Source organism: Zalophus californianus, chromosome 3 (genome assembly GCF_009762305.2).
Source record: "Zalophus californianus isolate mZalCal1 chromosome 3, mZalCal1.pri.v2, whole genome shotgun sequence".
NCBI classification, from domain to species: domain Eukaryota; kingdom Metazoa; phylum Chordata; class Mammalia; order Carnivora; family Otariidae; genus Zalophus; species Zalophus californianus.
The window spans coordinates 132,744,698-132,762,755 of record NC_045597.1 but is presented as its reverse complement, the minus strand read 5'-3'; the positions used below and the strand labels follow the sequence as shown (position 1 = coordinate 132,762,755).

General features: G+C 36.3%; 1 protein-coding gene and 1 pseudogene across 8 annotated transcripts; one reads left to right on the top strand and one right to left on the bottom strand.

Moving 5' to 3' along the window:
• Window positions 1-1,545: 1,545 nt before the first annotated feature.
• Window positions 1,546-15,668, top strand: SPC25 (SPC25 component of NDC80 kinetochore complex). Of its 8 annotated transcripts, none has more exons than XM_027590281.1 (8): window positions 1,546-1,643; window positions 1,971-1,999; window positions 2,500-2,652; window positions 2,748-2,813; window positions 8,311-8,457; window positions 8,905-9,009; window positions 13,439-13,537; window positions 15,312-15,668. In XM_027590281.1, exons 3-8 carry the CDS (start codon window positions 2,514-2,516, stop codon window positions 15,434-15,436), a joined length of 681 nt encoding a protein of 226 aa, XP_027446082.1. In that variant the 5' UTR covers window positions 1,546-1,643; window positions 1,971-1,999; window positions 2,500-2,513; the 3' UTR covers window positions 15,437-15,668. The 8 variants fall into 8 exon arrangements, with proteins under 8 accessions (XP_027446082.1, XP_027446085.1, XP_027446084.1 ...); XM_027590285.1 differs by lacking the exon at window positions 1,971-1,999 and adding an exon at window positions 2,274-2,385 and having other exon boundaries at window positions 1,559-1,643; XM_027590280.1 differs by having other exon boundaries at window positions 1,587-1,665.
• LOC113919543 lies at window positions 11,158-12,840 on the bottom strand (annotated as a pseudogene).
• Window positions 15,669-18,058: the final 2,390 nt, after the last annotated feature.

Below are 18,058 nucleotides of genomic sequence, written 5' to 3'. Positions count from 1 at the left end.
TCTATCAGGAATGCATTAGAGAGATGGTCCAAGCATTATTTCAGGCTGGGGAAATAATTTATTATCTTGAACTAGTAATGGCCTAAAGAAGTTACTGAAGCTGTTTTCAGACTATTGTTTGAAATTTAGTATCTATATGTTGAAACTAAAATTGTTATATTTGTGAGATATTGGCAAATTCTTAAATGGAGAATGCTAAATAACCACACCTAACTAATTAATTCAACTTGGATTGGGTGGAAGGAATATATTCTATACTTATCCAGACATAGCAGAATGCATGTTTCCTTAAGATCAAAATTCAACAAGTAGTGTGATTGTCTTGTAATGGGAGCAATATGTTTTGCCTTGGCTAAAGTGAGTATTCAATTGCAATAATTTCTCTTATTCTTGGCCAACTTAGATTTTGTTCTATTTAAAGTCTTACTTATATGTGTTTTAATATGACAGTCTATTGCACAGGAAGTAGGTAGGGTATAAAATCATGAAAACAAGAAACCATTTTGAGTACTTATAGGGACCTCTTCTAAGGCATTTACATTTATAATCTCTTTCAGTCTTCATATTGGGTATACGAAAGTAGAAGGTATTATTATTGTTACCCTCACTTTACAGATGAGGAAACTGAGGTCCAATAGGCCAAGTAACTTGCCCAACATAAAACTTAGTAAATGATGGAGCCTGGATTTCAAACTCAGGCAGTCTTACTGCAGAGTTGGAGCAGTTAGCCACTGTTGAATTGACTAAAGAAGTAACATGCCTACGGGATATTAACACTTGGATCTCCCAACAATTTCCTCTCCTGCCTCACCTCTCTGCATCACCCTTCCCCCAGCACACCAAACAACCATGAAGATGATTTCCATCCCACCAATAGCATCACCATTCTTACAGATATCAGAGTTGAAAACCTTGAATTACTTCTGGCTTCCCCGCCTCTTTTCACTTTTATCAGCAACACAGACTATCAGAAAGGGTGGGTACCAAGAAACTTGTCCATGAAAAGTTTTGTGTCATTGAGTTTCTGCTGGGGCAAGGAATACCAGTATTAGGTATTGTGCTTTGTTTCTGTTTCACATGGTCAAAAACAGAGACTTAAGAAATTTTGGAAATGTTCATATTAGAAGCCAGTAGACAGGAATGTTCCAACCACTTCCCAATGAAAAGTTATTAAATGATGACACAGATTAAGCAATGGTATTTTTATTAGCTTTATTTTTTTTAATTAACTTTAAGACACAGAGAGTATTAAAGAAGAGGGAATATACTTGGCAACAGAATGCGATTAAAGTTCAATATTGATATTTGTTGCAGAAGCCTTTATTTGAAACTGATGAATGCCTTGTGCTGGGGCGAGTCCCTCTGGAGCTATTAATTAGTATTTTAGAAGCAGAGCTGAGAGGCAGACTGTCTCAGAAAAAACCACAAATCCCAGAATGCACTTTCCCCTATTTTTTCTCGCGAGAATCCCGGAGGGCTAGATCAACCAATCCCTTCATGAGGAGTCTAGCTATCAGCCAATCCGAAGGCGAACGGACGCCCGAGGGCGGGAGGAGCAAGGCGCCCTAAGATTTGAAATAGGAAAGTCGGCGCGGCTTCGGGACCTGCTTCTGGAGACCCAGTTTTGGCTCGAATTGGTTCAGGTCTTTTGTGGGTCTTTTGTGGGTAGGTGGCGGGGCTCAGGCCTCCTGGAGAAGGTGAGGGAGGTGGGAACTCACCAGGGCTCCCCGATCCGCCTGTGGCGATAAGGAAAAGTGGGTTTCCGGGCGGGACTTATTTTCGGGAACGAGGTCTGAAATGCACGGCTTGTTGTTTGCACGTCGGGGTGGGCGGCGGTGAGGCTGAAAGGTTCCGGGTTTCAGCGAACGAGAGTTCTGTGGCCCTCCTGGTAAGGTTTTAGGTTTTGGGGATGGTTTTAGCGTTACAGAAAACTGGTGGAGCCTGCAGTCTTACCGGACATTGCTTTACAGAAGAGGACACCAAGACCCAGAGACTGCAGGTGACTTGTACCTTTCCTGGACTAAGCTCACTAAATTCCCACTCCAGTCGCCTGTTTAGTGCTACTTTTCCTGATCTTAGTGGGAGGGAGAGACAGGCTAGATGTGGGGTCTTATCCTATGAGAGGGGGCCATCCATCTGGGACCTGGCAATGCAGGCGAGAATTCACATGGTCAGAGTTGGAAACGCCTTATAAGTTACCAATTTTACTTGTGAGAAAACGGAGTCAGAATCTTTTTCCCAAGGTCATAGAGCTGTGTGAGTGTCTTGTGCAGTTACACTACCGACAAGTCCCTCGGAGATAAAGATGTCTTTCCTGGAATCTTGCATCTTAACGGTGGTTAAGTCCAGGTGGCTTGATCTGCCTTGGAGTATATAGAGTTAAAAGTAAGCTGCTATTTTCTAGCAAAGGTCACACTGCCAAAATATGCTTGATTGTAATATGAGCCTGATTTGATTTTAATGACTCATAAGAAATATAATGTTCTATTTGTTTTGTAGCATTTTCTTCCAAAATGATAGAGGACGAACTTGCACTATTTGATAAAAGCATAAATGAATTTTGGAATAAATTCAAAAGCACTGTCAGTGACACTTCCTGTGGGATGGTGGGGCTAAGAGACACCTACAAAGACTCCATCAAAGCATGTGGAGGTAACTGAAGTTAACTTGTAACATGCTGTTTTGTTGTTCTTGCTTTTTACGTTATTTCAGCTGAATTAAAACTTCAATTCCAATTTCTCTTTCAGAAAAGCTGTCCGTGAAATTAAAGGAAGAAGAACGAATGGTTGAGATGTTTCTGGAATATCAAAATCGTAGGTGACAAACTGTAAATCACAGTTTTTTTAGATTGAACATCTTTAGGCCATCCCTCATACAAATAAAACAATGTATTGTGTGTGTGTGTATATATATATATATATATATATATATATATATATATATACACATACGTATAAAACTAATAAACATTTGTGTACCTACAACCCAGCTTGAGAAATAGAACATCCCATGTATACTTTTCTCTTCTCCCACCTTCCAGAACTAACCTCTTAGTATTTAGTGTTGTGTTTTTGAATGTTATATAAATGGCATCACTTTGTGTATATTCTGTCCCTTTTTTTATTCATCAGTATGCTTGTGAGATTCATCTGTGCTGATGTGTAAATGCCAGTTATTTGAAAAATGAGTTTTTCTCATTGGAAATCATAGGCTGGGGGTTGAAAAGCTGGAGTTCCTCAGTTCTTTGGGGGTAGGGTTAGTACTCTTGACTGTTTTCTCCATATTTTTCCTGTTATTCTTGCCCTCTCGTTTATACCACTCTGGAGTTTCCACGGTGTATATGTAGGTTTTATTGAATTCTTATACACAGATCACACAGATCACAGACTTGTGGCCAGAGGCCACAGGCTAAATTTCATGGCACCATGTTTTAAACACTATTAATGGAATGTCTTTAGATGGAACATGTGTCCTTGAATTTGCTACAATCCCCAGTAATTTCTTTGGCTTTGTTTTGCCCACTTTACTTATTATTTGGCCCCTAAAGCCGTTCGATTTTGGAGCCCTGGTAGGCTATTATGCTAGCCTTTTACCCGTATTTACTGTCTGAGCTGCCCTGAAGCTTCCTTGCCCTTTTATTGTTTTCATTTCTTCTGTAACCACAAGCAGAAAGGAAAACCACTTGTGTGTATATGTGTGTGTGTGTGTGTGTGTGTGTGTGTGTGTAAACATTCTTGGTTTGTAGAATTGTTGGGGATTAGAAACATAAGTTTGAAACTATCAATTTTTGCTACTCTGAGTCTCAGTGTGCGCTTAAAGATGACCTATAGTGAAAATATGCTCTAAATAGTCTAAAAACTAAAAACATTATCAATTGTTTTTCTTTAAAAAATCAGTTTATGCTTGAACAGAAATATAATTTACCTGTGTAATTAATTCAGTGAATATTTGACTGATAGTTGCCTAGCACAAACAGTGCACAAAGTATAATGTCTACATACTGCTTACAATTTAGTGGAATACACAGGGAATCCACAATTAAAATACATTGTAATAATTGCTATGATAATGGAATGGGCTGAGTGAGCACAGAATTTTTTTCATTTTTAAGGTGTCTACCCTAAAATGAGCATGTTTATTTGCTGCAGGAAAGAAGTCAGTGGAGAAACAGATGTTGAAAAAAGGGGTGAGGGACAATGAGTAGTAGAATAGAGGGGAGGGAATCTGGATTAACCATGGATTGGAGAAGAAGCCACTGGTACTCTGTCAGGAGAGGATACTGATATAGATACATTTGGGGAGTCGGCAAGCTTGAGGGAACTTACCACGTATTTGTTGAGCAGCTACTCTGTGCAGGTACCCTTCTAGAAAGATACTGCAGAGAACAAATTAGCCAAAAATTCTGGCCCACCTGGAACATCTGTTCTATTTATCGAGAGAAGGAAGATCTCTGTTCAAAGTGAGAGGCATTTACTATGGACCAGGCTCTTAAATCCTGAAATCTTTACAAGACAGAAATTTGAAGCTCACTGAGGTTAAGAAACTTAGCTAAGGTCATACATTTGATCCAGTGTACCATAAAACAACCTTTCCACATGGAAGGAAAATTCAAGGGAGTGTTTGTGTGGTGAGTGGTAGTGAAAGTTTGAAATACCTGCCCTAGAGAATAAAAGAGACGGCTGACTGTGTACACATAAAATAATAGTTATGCAACATCAAGGGCCCTTATATTTGTATTGGCACAAATCCATACAGTTCATTCTTTCTTCTCTTTTCTTTTCTTTCTTCTCTTTTCTTTTCTTTCTGAAAGGTTCCAGAACTTTTTTTTTTAAAGATTTATTTATTTATTTATTTATTTATTTGAGAGAGCAGGGGGTAGGGGGGATGGGCAGAGGGAGAGAATCACAAACCGACTCTGGGCTGAGCACAGGGCCAATGTGCTTGATCCCACAACCCTGGGATCACGACCCAAGCCAAAATCAAGAGTCAGACACCCAACTGACTGTGCCACCCAGGTGCCCTCATACAGTTCTTTAAATATTATAATAAATACACTGACATGTGTGGTATTTATGTATCCTTAATAGTTTAGAAGTTTCCATATTATTATTATTGGAGACTCTAGCCCTGTGAAGTAAATAAATGGAGCAGCCGTTATTATCCTTGTTTTATAAGCGTCGCCGAAGTTGTAATTTGACCAAGGTCCTTGGGTGACAACTGAGGACCCAGAATGGAACCAAGACCTTTGGACTTTAAATATGCATCTTTTTTGTCATACAACATACTTATCTTTTTTTAAAGTAGCATTTTTCTGTAGCAGCCACTCTGGAAAATAGTATGGGGGTTCCTCAGAAAATTAAAAATAGAACTACCATGTGATCCCCACTATGGCTGTTTATTAGAGGAAAACGAAAACTAACTCGAAAAGATATCTGCACCCCGGTGTTTATTATTTACAATAGCCAAGTTAAGGGAACAACCTACGTGTTCATAGATGGATGAGTGGATAAAGTGGTTGTGGGGGGGGGTGTGTGTGTGTGTGTGTGTACTATATATATATACATATATATATATATATATATATATATGATAGAATAAAGCCATGAAAGGAATGAAATGTTGACATTTGTGACACAGATGGGCCCCGGGGGCATTATGCTAAGTGAAATAAGTCAGGCAGAGAGACAAATACTATATGATATGTGTGGAATCCAAAAAAAAACTTTTTTTTAAAACAAAAAAGCAAACTCATAGATAACAGATTGGTGGTTGCCAGAGCAGGGTTTGGGAGAAGAAATGGCTGAACTGTTTTTGGCTTTGGTTTGGGTTTAAATTGAATTTTTTTTTAAAGCATTTTTCTTTGTTAATTCTGATAAAATGTCTATTTTTAAATTATACTTGACAATATATGATCATGCCCAAATTCTTGGAAAATACAGAAAAGTAAACAAATTATCTGAAACGTTGAGAATCATATTTAACAAAGTTACGTTCTTTTTTCTTTTTCATGTGCTATGTAATATTTCTGACAATTTTGTTCATGGTATCTATATAACTTTTTTTTAGAGTATTTTTCCATATTGCTAAATTCTTTGAAAAAATATTCTGCCTTACTGATATACTGTATTTAATAATTTACCCATGAGCCATTTAGGATATTTTCAGTTTTTCACCATTATAAATAATACTGAAAATAATCTTTTGTATATAAGTACTTGCACACATCTTGTTTTCTTAAAGTAACTTGTAGAAATGGAATAACTAATCAAAGGACATGATTTGAATATCCTTAAGACTTGTTTTGCAATGTCAAAGATATGCCATAAGAACTCTTAGTATTGGGGCGCCTGGGTGGCTCAGTCGTTAAGTGTCTGCCTTTGGCTCAGGTCATGATCCCAGGGTCCTGGGATCAATCCCCGCATTGGGCTCCCTGCTCGGTGGGAAGGCCTGCTTCTCCCTCTGCCACTCCCCCTGCTTGCATTCCCTCTCTCGCTGTCTCGCTCTCTCTGTCAAATAAATAAAATCTTAAAAAAAAAAAAACTCTTAGTATTTTGCCTTCTTCTCAACTGCTAGCTATTATTTTTGTAAACATTGTACTAAATTAAAATTGGTAGTTACTGCTTTATTTGCATTTCTGTGATTACTACTTGGGTTAAATTGTCTTTCATATTTATTAACCATCTGCAATCTACATTTCCTTTGTTTATTCCTTTGTCTGTTTTTGTCTTAGGAATTTATATTTGTGTCTTCTTTAGATTAAGAACAGTCAGGGGAGGGGCACCTGGGTGGCTCAGTCAGTTAAGTGGCTGCCTTTGGCTTAGGTCATGATCTCAGGGTCCTGGGATCAGCCCTGAGTCGGGCTCCCTGCTCAGCAAGGAGCCTGCTTCTCCCTCTCCCTCTGTCTGCTGCTCCCCCTGTTTGTGCTCTCTCTCTCTCTCTCTCTGTGTCAAATAAATAAATAAATAAACAAACAGTTGGGGGAGAATATTTAATGCTCAAAAGCATGGTCTTTGAAGTCAAATCTTGAGTTTGAATCCAGGTCTTCTATTTATTGCATCGTAGCAAATAAGGCTTTGGGTACATTAGTCATCTGCTGAGCCTTTTTCCTCCTTTAAATTAGATCTACAAAATGTATTATAGTGAAAATTAAGTAAGTTTACAGAAATAGACGGTGTTGAACAAAGTTCCTAGCATATAGTAGAGTTTAATGCTTATTTGAATCAAATGTGAGGCTTTTCGCCTACGTACTAACTTTTATGTAGCTGGTATATGTTTTTCTCTTTGATTTCTTTTTGCCTTTGAGTAAAAAGATCTTTCCCCATAGAACTAATTTTATATTCAGATACTGCCTTTTAGGTTTTGCAAGATTTCATTTTACATTTAAATATTTAATAAATATGGAATTTATTTTGGATTTCAGTATGGTTTGGGGAACCATCTACCACTTGTTTTCATATTTCATTTTTCATATTAATTTCCTAAATATAGCAATGTTTGGAAATGCCGTTTTTGTTTAAACTGTATGTCATTTCTTCAGCTGGTACCCCACTATTGTATTAAAAGTGTCACAATCACAGATGTTAAATTTAATAGGACAAGTCCCTTTCCTCATTATTTTTCTTACTGTATTTCCTTAACTATTCTCACCTGTGTATTCATCAGATAAATTTTATAGTTACTTTTTTAGGTCTTCCCTTTCCCTTCCCTCAAATTCCATTGGGACTGCATTAATATAGAAATGAATTTGGGAAATAGTGACATCTTTATAATATTTAGAAGCATAAAATGTCTTTCCATACATCCAGGTCAAATCAAATACATGTCACAGACAGGTTTTGCCCTTTTTTTCATATAGGGCCTACATATTTCTTGGTCTAGATTATTCCTAGATGTTTTGTTTATTACAAATGTAAATGAGGTTTCATCCTTCCTACCTGTCTCCCTTCCTCTCTTCCTTCACTTCTTTCTGTTTTTTTTTTTAGTATCTTCCAGAATCGTTAATATAGCATTAGAATGAACTGTTTCTTTAAAGCACTGAATAAAAATATTGTCCAGATTTTGGTTGTCTTTGATGGTGAGCTTTATTTATGTACTTATTTGAAGAGTAGAGCTGCAAGGGTCTTTTATTTTCAAATGCAAATAGAAAAGAATAGGATTTCTTTCTTTTTGTTCTTTATAATTTTTGAACCATTAGGAAGCACTTACCAATTAAAACATTATTGATCTTATGAAAGTCAATATTTCTTATCTGTGATAGATGTTGGAGAGCAAAGTATATATATTCTAGCTAACACTTTGTGTTTCTTACAGAGATCTGTAGGCAGAATAACCTCATTCAAGAAAAAAAAGATAACTTGTTAAGGTTGATTGCTGAAATAAAAGACAAAAAGCAGAAACTGGAAGTACTGACTGCAAATATTCAGGATCTTAAGGAAGAATATGCTAAGAAGAAGGAAAGTAAGTTTCCAGTTATACACATATTTAAAACATTAACCTAAATTTCAAAGTGGTGATGGTTCACAGTTCTGTATCTCTTGCCTTCTTTCCAGTTCATTACTAAAAATGGATGACATACCTCAGGGGCATAGCCAGCCACTCAGTTCTGCAAGGAAGCTGTGTGAAGTTAGCTAAGTGGGCTGTATTTTCTCTTGTTTCACTTAAAGGTCCTTTTGATTTCTAATATAAGCAGAGTCATAGTGCAATTGATATGGCAGCTTAATTAAGCAGAGTGGGAGACAGTTTCACTAAAGATTTGTCTGGAGAAGCCATAGTATAATTTATGCAATAGAGTTATTGATCACACATTCTCTGCCAGGAACTATTAAGCACATTTTTTATGCTGTGAAGTCTCTTTGTCTAAAAAAATTTCATATTCAAATATGTGTATTTTTTTAAAAATCATAGCTATTTCTGCTGCTAACAGAGCTAATGAAGAGAGGTTGAAAAGACTACAGAAATCTGCAGACTTATATAAAGATCGACTTGGACTAGAAATTCGAAAAATTTATGGTATGTATATTAACGTAAGTAAAACATACAAGATTAGAAAGGCATATCTTAAGTAGCGAATTTAAAAAATGTTTTCAAAGAAAATAATGACAACATCATTAACTTTTTAGAAAATAGGAAAGAATTTAAACATTTTTATCATCCAAACATAATTACTGCTGCCTTGGTTATTTATCATCCAGTATTTTAATAAATGTATTTTTGGCATGACTGCCACCACGAACATAATTTTTTTCCTTGTTCTTACTGGCATTGTATGATTAGCATTTTTCCAGTTGCTGTCGCCTTCCTATGGTAGTTTTAAAATGGTAGTGTAATAATTCATTCCATTAATGTATCTTAATTTATCCAATCTTTTATCTATCATTTAATACAGGTTTGTTTCTAACTTAACCTTTGGATTCTGCCTGTGGTTCAGTTTTAGAAGTACTACAGTGAATATAGACTTCTCCATTTCTTTTGTATAATTTCCATGGAATTCCCAGAGAGGCATTACTGGGTTAAAGCATGTAAATATTTTAATGGCGTTACGTGTAGTATATGTGCCAATTTATATCAGTATTCTTTGCGTTATCAGTCCCCAAGATCACCATCAGGTTTGGTGATTCCCTGGAAAGACTTACAGGACTCTGCATATAGTCATATTCATGGCTCAGGTTTATTGCAGAGAGGACACAAAACAAAATCAGCCCAAAAAAGGCACTGGGCTCAGCAGTAAAGAAACACTTTTTTAGACATAATTTTTTAAGAGTCTTAAGCCAGCAGAGTCACACAGGATGTGCTTAATTCCCTTAGCACTGAATGTGACAATACGTGTAAAGTGTTGTCTACCGGGGAAGCTCATCAGAGACTGTTGCAGCTTGTGGTGGTTTTCTCTGGACTTCACCCCATGTGTTTTTCCCTTTGCTGATTTTGCCGTAGCCTTTCTCTGTAATAAATCATAGCCCTGAGTATGACCCTATGGGGAGTCCTGTGAGTCCTCCTTGTGACTCTTCAAATCTGGGGTGTTTTGGGGGGCCCCAACACCAGCCAACGACGAACTTGCAAGGAGACCTTTCTAAAATTCTTAATGATAGCAGCGTCAGGCCTGCCATATTCTTTTGTGCACACCTCTCTACAATGTAAAGAGTATCCATTTCATTGTTTTCTTGCAAAAATGGTAGTTTTTTAAGTTTGTTTGTGTTTGGTTTTTTTGGCAGTTGACTAGATATAATTGGAGCATTTATTTTTAAGTGCATTTCTTTGATTATTAATGAAAAGGTAAACTTTTTTTCTGTATATTTAATTATATTTCTTTGATTGTCTGGGCTCTTCATTCATATATCTGTTAGTCTTGTTTCTGCCCCACCCCTTCATCTGTTGGAATAAGCTTTTAATAAAAAATAACCTTTTGATTAGAGGAAAATACAGGGTCCAACTCTGAATTTTTGATCCATTGGACTTAATGTCATCCTGAGGTGCTTTTGAACCAGAAAGCTTTACAATTATTTCAGATTTAAAAATAAAACTTTCTCATAGCCCTCAAAGTCAGGAAATGTTTTTTAAAGAAGACAGCCCAAATTAAAACCTTCATTATCTTAGGAAGTCTTTCTTCCTTGGCATGTTTCCCTCCCATTACTACTAACACTTTTAAAAATCTGGTGTCCTGGGGGCGCCTGGGTGGCATAATTAGCTAAGTGACAGACTCTTGGTTTCAGCTTAGGTCATGATCTCAGGGTTGTGAGATCAAACCCTGCAACCTGCGATGGGTGTCAGGCTCTCTACTCAGCATGGTGTCTGCTTAAGATTCTCTCTCCCTCTGCCCTTCCCCACCCCTCTCATACATACATACATACATACATACATACATACATATGTACATACATACATAAATCTTTTTAAAAAAATCTGGTGTACTAATGTAATTATTTCATTTTGAATAAAAATGTAAGACAAATGTTTTTCAATATTACTTTTTGTAATTAAAACTTTTTTTATTTTAATAAATGTCTATTTTAATGTTTTTCACAGTAGAATAAATCCTTCTCTTGATGACTGCAGATATGTAAGGCTGTTTGGTAGTGTTCAGAACCACCACAGTAATGGTGGTCTCCCTGATCGGTGTGTAGTCTTCAGTAGTTATAAGGATTTTCTTGTCTGAAACTGCTGTCAAACCAGCAGGACTGCATTTATGCATCCGTCATTTTCAGGACCGTTGGTAACCTGGGCATATTTTCCGCAAATAACTTTGCCTTGTGTCACAAGGCCCAACTCAGGTTCACCTCAGTTACAGTACCTTTGGTAGTAACCCCCAAAGTTGTATATAGTGGGGATGAAGGCTTCTTTTTTACACCAAGTATTGGCAGGCAAAAGGTGGCTTTCAGTTCAGGGTGTGTTACATGGGCCTTTTTGAAACGTAAGCCCATTGGTCTAATGAATCTTTCATATTTAGGTGGTTTTCCAGTAAAGCCGTCTCCGACAAGGCAGACTTCAGTGACCACCCTCTTCCATGCTTGCTTCTTTCTCTTTTGTGTTCGAATCACTTTTAATACTTCTGTTTCTCCCTGGGCACGGACTTTGGGTAAAGGAACTTCCCATTTTCCCGCTTTCTCTTTTTGTTTTTGTTTAATCATATTGGAAAGTACTTTAGCTTGGGACTGTCCCTCTCTGTCCAGGTACTGCTCCTTGTGGAGTCTTTTCATCATTCCTTTTTTTGGTGTTTCTCTTTTCCTGCATCTTGATAGTCTTTTTCATTTGTATTGTCTCAGCATGGCACTGTTTATGGTAGAGCTTAGCTTTCAGACCAATCATCTTTTTTGCCTTCTTTGATCGTTCATGAGCCTCTCGACCTTCTTTCTTTTTTTTTTTTTTTCATGGTAATCCAAACGATAACCATATCTCTTCCGGTGCAACTCAATGTATTCATTTTGTGGCGTGGTGACGGCCGCAGAGCTGTCGGGTGCAGCTGCTGGGGTGCGAAGAAGCTCTCAATTTTCGGGTCTCCCAGACCCGTGAGCTGACTCCACACAAGCCGTGACCTAATTAAAGCTATTTTTAAAATGAGATTTCCTAATTTTTTATGCTGTAGAGCAAAATTAAAATGCATGTGAGTTTCTACTTTGTGGCTGCCATTTTTAATTTCTAATGGGCATTTACTCCTTTGGGAGCATTTGGAGGTCTTTTGGAAAATAGGCATTAAGTCTGGATTACTGTGTAGAAAAGGTCAAATTAAATCTGTTCAGTAGTACATTTTTTTATTGTGGTAAAACTATGACCTAGAATTTGCCATTTTATCTATTTTTATCATACAATTCAGGGACATTAATTACATTGACAATGCAGTGCAATCATCACATTTCCAGAATTTTTCATCACTACAAACAGAAATTATGTACTCATTAAGCAATAACTTCTTATTCCTCCCCCCAGCCCCTCATAACCTCTAATCTACTTCCTGTCTCTATAATTACCTATTCTATTTCATATAGGTAGAATCCTATAGTATTTGTTCTTTTGCATCTAGATTATTTTACTTAGCATGTTTTCAAGGTTCATTTATGTTGTAGCATGTATCAGAAGTTCCTTCCTTTTTAATGACCAAATAATACTCCATTGTGTGTATATACCATATTTTGTTTATCTGATCATTCATCAGTGAACACACGGTTATTACCACCTTTTGGCTGCCGTGAGTAATGCGGCTATAAACGTTGGCAAAGTTACAGGAGTCCCTAGTTTCAGTTCTTTTGAGTACGTACCTCGGAATAGAGTCACTGGGTCCTATGGTAATTCTTAATTTAAACTTTTTGAGGCACTGCCAAACTTTTCCACAGCCTCGGCACCATCTTGCATTCGTCTTCATCCACACTTTTCTTTTTTGTTTTGTTTTGTTATAGCTGTCCTGGTAGGTGTGAAATGATATCTCATTGTAGTTTGGTTTGCATTTCCCCAGTGATTAGTGGTTTTGAGCATCTTCCCATGTGCTTATTGACCACTTGTGTCTGTTCTTTGGAGAAATATCTATTCAAGTCCTTTCGGTCCATTTTTGAATTGGGTTGCTTTTCTTTTAGTTGTTCAGTTGTAGTTTTTTAAAATATATCCTATATATTAAATCCACGTCAGAGATACGATTTATAAATATTTTCTCCCATTCTGTGGGTTATCCTTTTCACTCTTGATAATATCCTTTGAAGGACAAAAGTTTGTATTTTTTGATGAAGTCCAATGTATCAATTATTTTCTTTTGTTGTGCTTTTTAAAAATCGTATTTAGAGTTCATTTAAAACTAATTTGTAGCTTGTACATTTGGAGGCTTTGTTAAGTATACATATATGTATGTATGTATTTAGCATATAGATATTAAGGACAGAGGTGAGAAAGCTCATCTCCATTGGAACCCTTGGCACGATAAAATACTCTTCATACCAAATAATCTAATCTCTCTTTTCAGGTGATAAATTACAGTTTATATTCACTAATATTGACCCTAAGCATCCTGAGAACCCATTTATGTTTTCCCTCCACCTAAATGAAGCCAAGGAATATGAAGGTATGTATTCCTATCTCTTAACTGGTAGTTAAGATTGGCATCCGCAAATGTTATCTGACTCCACATAGAAAGTAATAGGAAGGAAAGTAATTCCCACAAGGTAGTGCTTTCTTTGCCACTCTTGCTTCATGGGATAGTGTCTTCTAAAGCCTGTGAGTATAGTTGTGATTTATAGTTATTATGTAGGTTCCTAAATATGTACCTTTTCTTCAGAATGGCATGGTGCCACAGTGGCAGAAAAAGTGTTAAAGACCACAGATCAGTGCATTTCCTATACCAGTTTGAATTATCCTTTTAGAGAGCTTAAAGCTATTATAAAGGATATAACTATGTAAATATGAATATTATAATTTATGCAAGTAGTTGATTTTAAAAGCAAATGCTAAGTCATCAGAATGTGATCATTTATTTTCCCAAAAATCAATTTAAGAAATATTACTGTCTCCTGAAAAATCCCACACATTGATAATTTAGCTCACTTACTGATTCTCCAGCCGGCCAGAAGGTCATCAATTTATGGGGAATATATATGATTGATAATAGGGGGAACAAGAAGAGAATGGAAATATATTTATTTCTTTTTAATTCTTCTAGTGCCCCCTTTAAAGTAATTTTTCATTTATCGGAATTGAGGAAAATGGTTCTCAGCTCATTAGACCTGTGTTCTCATCTTAAAGCATTTATAGCAGATAGACACTCAGGAGAGCTGCTGAGTTGGCTCCCTAATGGACCTGGGGGACTTGGTCCTCGTTCTCATGGAATTACTATTGTAGGAATTTCTGTTGTATATTGTATTTATATATTCTCTCAGTAAATATTTTTTAATGAGTGCTAAATTTTAAAAAGCAAACCCAAAAAAACCACATACCTAGGTTTTTAGTGTTCTCCAAATTGTATATTCTCTCTTGCTACGTAGTATCACAGTATTTGATAGTGTATCAAAATAGAATCTACAGTGTGATTTTGAACCAAGTGCTCCTTGCTATTCTTTCTCTTGTGGTCATGGTCCTTGTTTCCTAAGCGATCTCAACCAGAGAGCTGGAAAGCTGACATGGTCGGATTTCTTCTCCTTGGACAAAGGACCAAATTGTTGGGAGAGAAAGCTGGATCATTCCTTTCCCTTGACCACCCTCCCTGGAGACTTGGTCCCAAGATGTACCGTCTTGTACAACTACGTGGAGAGCCGTACGGTTACTTGTGACTTTGTGTCTCATTTGATTAGGAAGCCCTATAATTACCACTTGTAGAACAGCAGTCACGTTTTCTAATGAAAACTTATAAAAGTTAAGATTTTTTCCCCATAATTATAAATTACTAAAAGTTGGCTTTGAAAGTTGTTCTCTTTTGATCTAGTGACCAGAAACTAGAAGTCAAGCCAAAGTTTACAGAGAAAACTGACTTAACCGTTTAAAAAAACAACACACACACCTGTTAAAACAGTTTAGTGAAAACAAAATGTATAGAAAGATGATGGGAAATAGCATTCTGTTCTTTATCACTAAGCTCTTCAATCCCTTGACTACCATCTGTTTACCTTTAAAGTAAGATTGTAGTACTTAAGATTTTAATATTTAGAGATTAAACAAAGAATAGGTCCAAAAGATAGTTAGGATATGAAAATCAATTGTATCTATTGTTCTGTGCTCAAAGCATTTCAGTAAAATGGACTTGAAATGATTTGAATCAGATGAAAGCATCTAAATTAGAAACACTTCCCTTCCATAAAAAAAATCTCATTCAAATTATCTTTTTTTTTTTTTTCTTTTTCTTCTAGTGTCAGATAGTGCTCCTCATCTTGAGTGCCTGGCAGAATTTCAAGAGAATGTAAGGAAGACCAACAATTTCTCGGCCTTTCTTGCCAATGTTCGGAAAGCTTTTACTGCTATGGTTTATAATTAACGTATGAATAGTATATAAAAATTGTTCATTTTTCTTCCCTATTGTGTATCTCGCTCTCTTTTTTTTTTTTTATCGTCGTGTATCTCTTTTAAAAAGAATTCTCATTATCCATTGTTTGCCTATAATTTTTTTGTATTTCTGTAACATTTCTGTGTGGTGTATTTCTTTAAATTATTTTAATTAAAATCTTAAGAAATAAAATTTATAAAGTCAAATGTGTCCTTTCTAAAATGAAAGTTAGTGTACTATGTGTGTATATATATATATGTGTGTGTGTATACATATTTTTTAATGGCAGGCATGGGCAGTTTAAGGCTAGCCTGGAAATGGGAATTTGTACAACCAACACTGTGTCTCATTGGTTTCCAAGCTTTTTATTTTTTATTTTTTTTTAAGATTTTATTTATTTATTTGCCAGAGAGAGCAAGAGAGTACAAGCAGGGGGAGCAACAGGGAGCCCGATGTGGGGCTTGATCCCAGGACCCAGGGATCGTAACCCAAGCTGAAGGCAGACGCTTAACTGACTGAGACACCGGGGTGCCCCTCCAAGCTTTTTAAGGTCATGGACTAGTAATAAAAAATTAGGAATGTGGGTCCAAGCTAAGGTTAGCAAATTTTGAAATGTACTTGGCAAAAGTAAATACTACTATCTACTATCATTCTAATATCATAAAGGAAAGAATGTTTTTCTCTCACACCAAAAGGAATCTATAGTTAAAATAAAGGGCAAACCTTCACATCAGAAGGTTGGCAGGATTCTACTAAGATACTCAAAGAAGGATAGATACACTTTTGAAAATCCAAAAGTGGAAAATTTACAATCCATTTCCATTTTATAACATTTATACTGTTTAATTGTGGTCTGGATATAAGTTTGCCATCTTGGAATCTTCTTCAACACAGACTAGAGTTAAAATGTCAACTTGTTCTAAGATTCTGGTTTTTGGGGCGCCTGGATGGCTCAGTTGGTTAAGCGGCTGTCTTCGGCTCAGGTCATGATCCCAGGGACCTGGGATCGAGCACCGCATCAGGTTTCCTGTTCCGCGGGAAGCCTGCTTTTCCCTCTCCCACTCCCCCTGCTTGTGTTCCCTCTCTCTCTGTCTCTCTCTATTAAATAAAATCTTAAAAAAAATAAAAAAAAACAGTTAAGATTCTGTTTTTTGTCACTATCATTTCCTTGCGAATTCAGTTGTATTTAGGTATGCTGTCTATAATGGAAGCCACATAATACTGGTTCAGGATATCTTGGGCACAACTAAAAGCCACAAAACAATGGCCATGCCTCCAGTTCCTTCTGCTACTCCCTGAAGTCTAGGGGGAATTTTCCAGCCAGTTATCTAGAGTAGGAAGAGAGTTTCAGAGCACTTCCCCTCAGTTGCCTCTCATGCCTAGGACTTGGCTCAGAGCTCTGCTCACCATCATATAGCAGTAGAATTTATCTGAAAAGAATGCTATGGGTTGGTGGGAATGTTGTCACTGACCCATCCCGTTGTGCAGACCAGCTTTTAGGAACCATTGATTGATATTATCTCTGTAGAGAGAAAAGGTTAATAAACTGCCCTAGAGATTGGAGTGTGTGCTACCAACATTTTATTTTGTATTTTTCATATTAAATAATAGTAAATATTAAACAACACACTAATGCACAAGCAATGGGCCAAGTAAGAAATCAAACAGCAAATCCATATATATCAAAACAAACAAGAAAGAAAACACAATATTTGAAAACCTATGGGGTGCAGCAAAAGCAGATGGTAGAGTGAAACTTATGCTATAAATGCTTATATTAAGAAAAAAAGTTGAAATAAAAAATTATACCCCAAGAAACTAGAAAAAGAAGAAACTTAACAAATTTAGTAGAGAAAGCAAATAATAAAAATGAAATAAATAGAATAGAGACCAGAATAAGCAATAACATAACACTGGAAGTAATGACCCGTTTTTCAAAAAAATAAAATTGGCATGCTTTACACTAAAAAAAAAGACTCAAAAATCAAAATGAGAACTAGAAGAGAAAACAATGCCGCAGATACCACAGAAATACATAGTGTGATAACAGATCACTATAAGCAGTTATATACTAACAAATCAGATAACTTGGGAGATAATTTGGGAAAAAAGCAGATAATTCTTAAAAATGCACAAGATACCAAGATTGAATCATGAATCTTGAATCCAAAAAATAGGAAATCTTAGACCAATAACAAGAATGAAAGTTGAAATAGGAAGCAAAAATCTCCCAGCACAAGAAAGCCCAAGACTACATGGTTTCATTGGTGAATTCTACCATTTAAAAAAATAAAAACAAAAACAAAAAAATGACAATCTTTATTAAAATCTTACAAATAATGGAATGGAGGGCAGACATTTAAAGTCATTCTTTAAAGCCAGTATTACCCTAATACGAAAGCAGGATAAAAACAATACAAGAACAAAAAAGTCTAGTTTGTCCCATATAAGTATTTAGGTTCCGTCTTCCTCTTGACATCCATTTGCTTGATAAATGTTTCTGCACCCCCTCACTTTCAGTCTGCAGGTGTCTTTATGTCTAAAATAAGTCTCTTGTAGGCAGCATATAGATGGCTTTTTTTTTTTAATCCATTCTGACACCCTGTGTTTTTT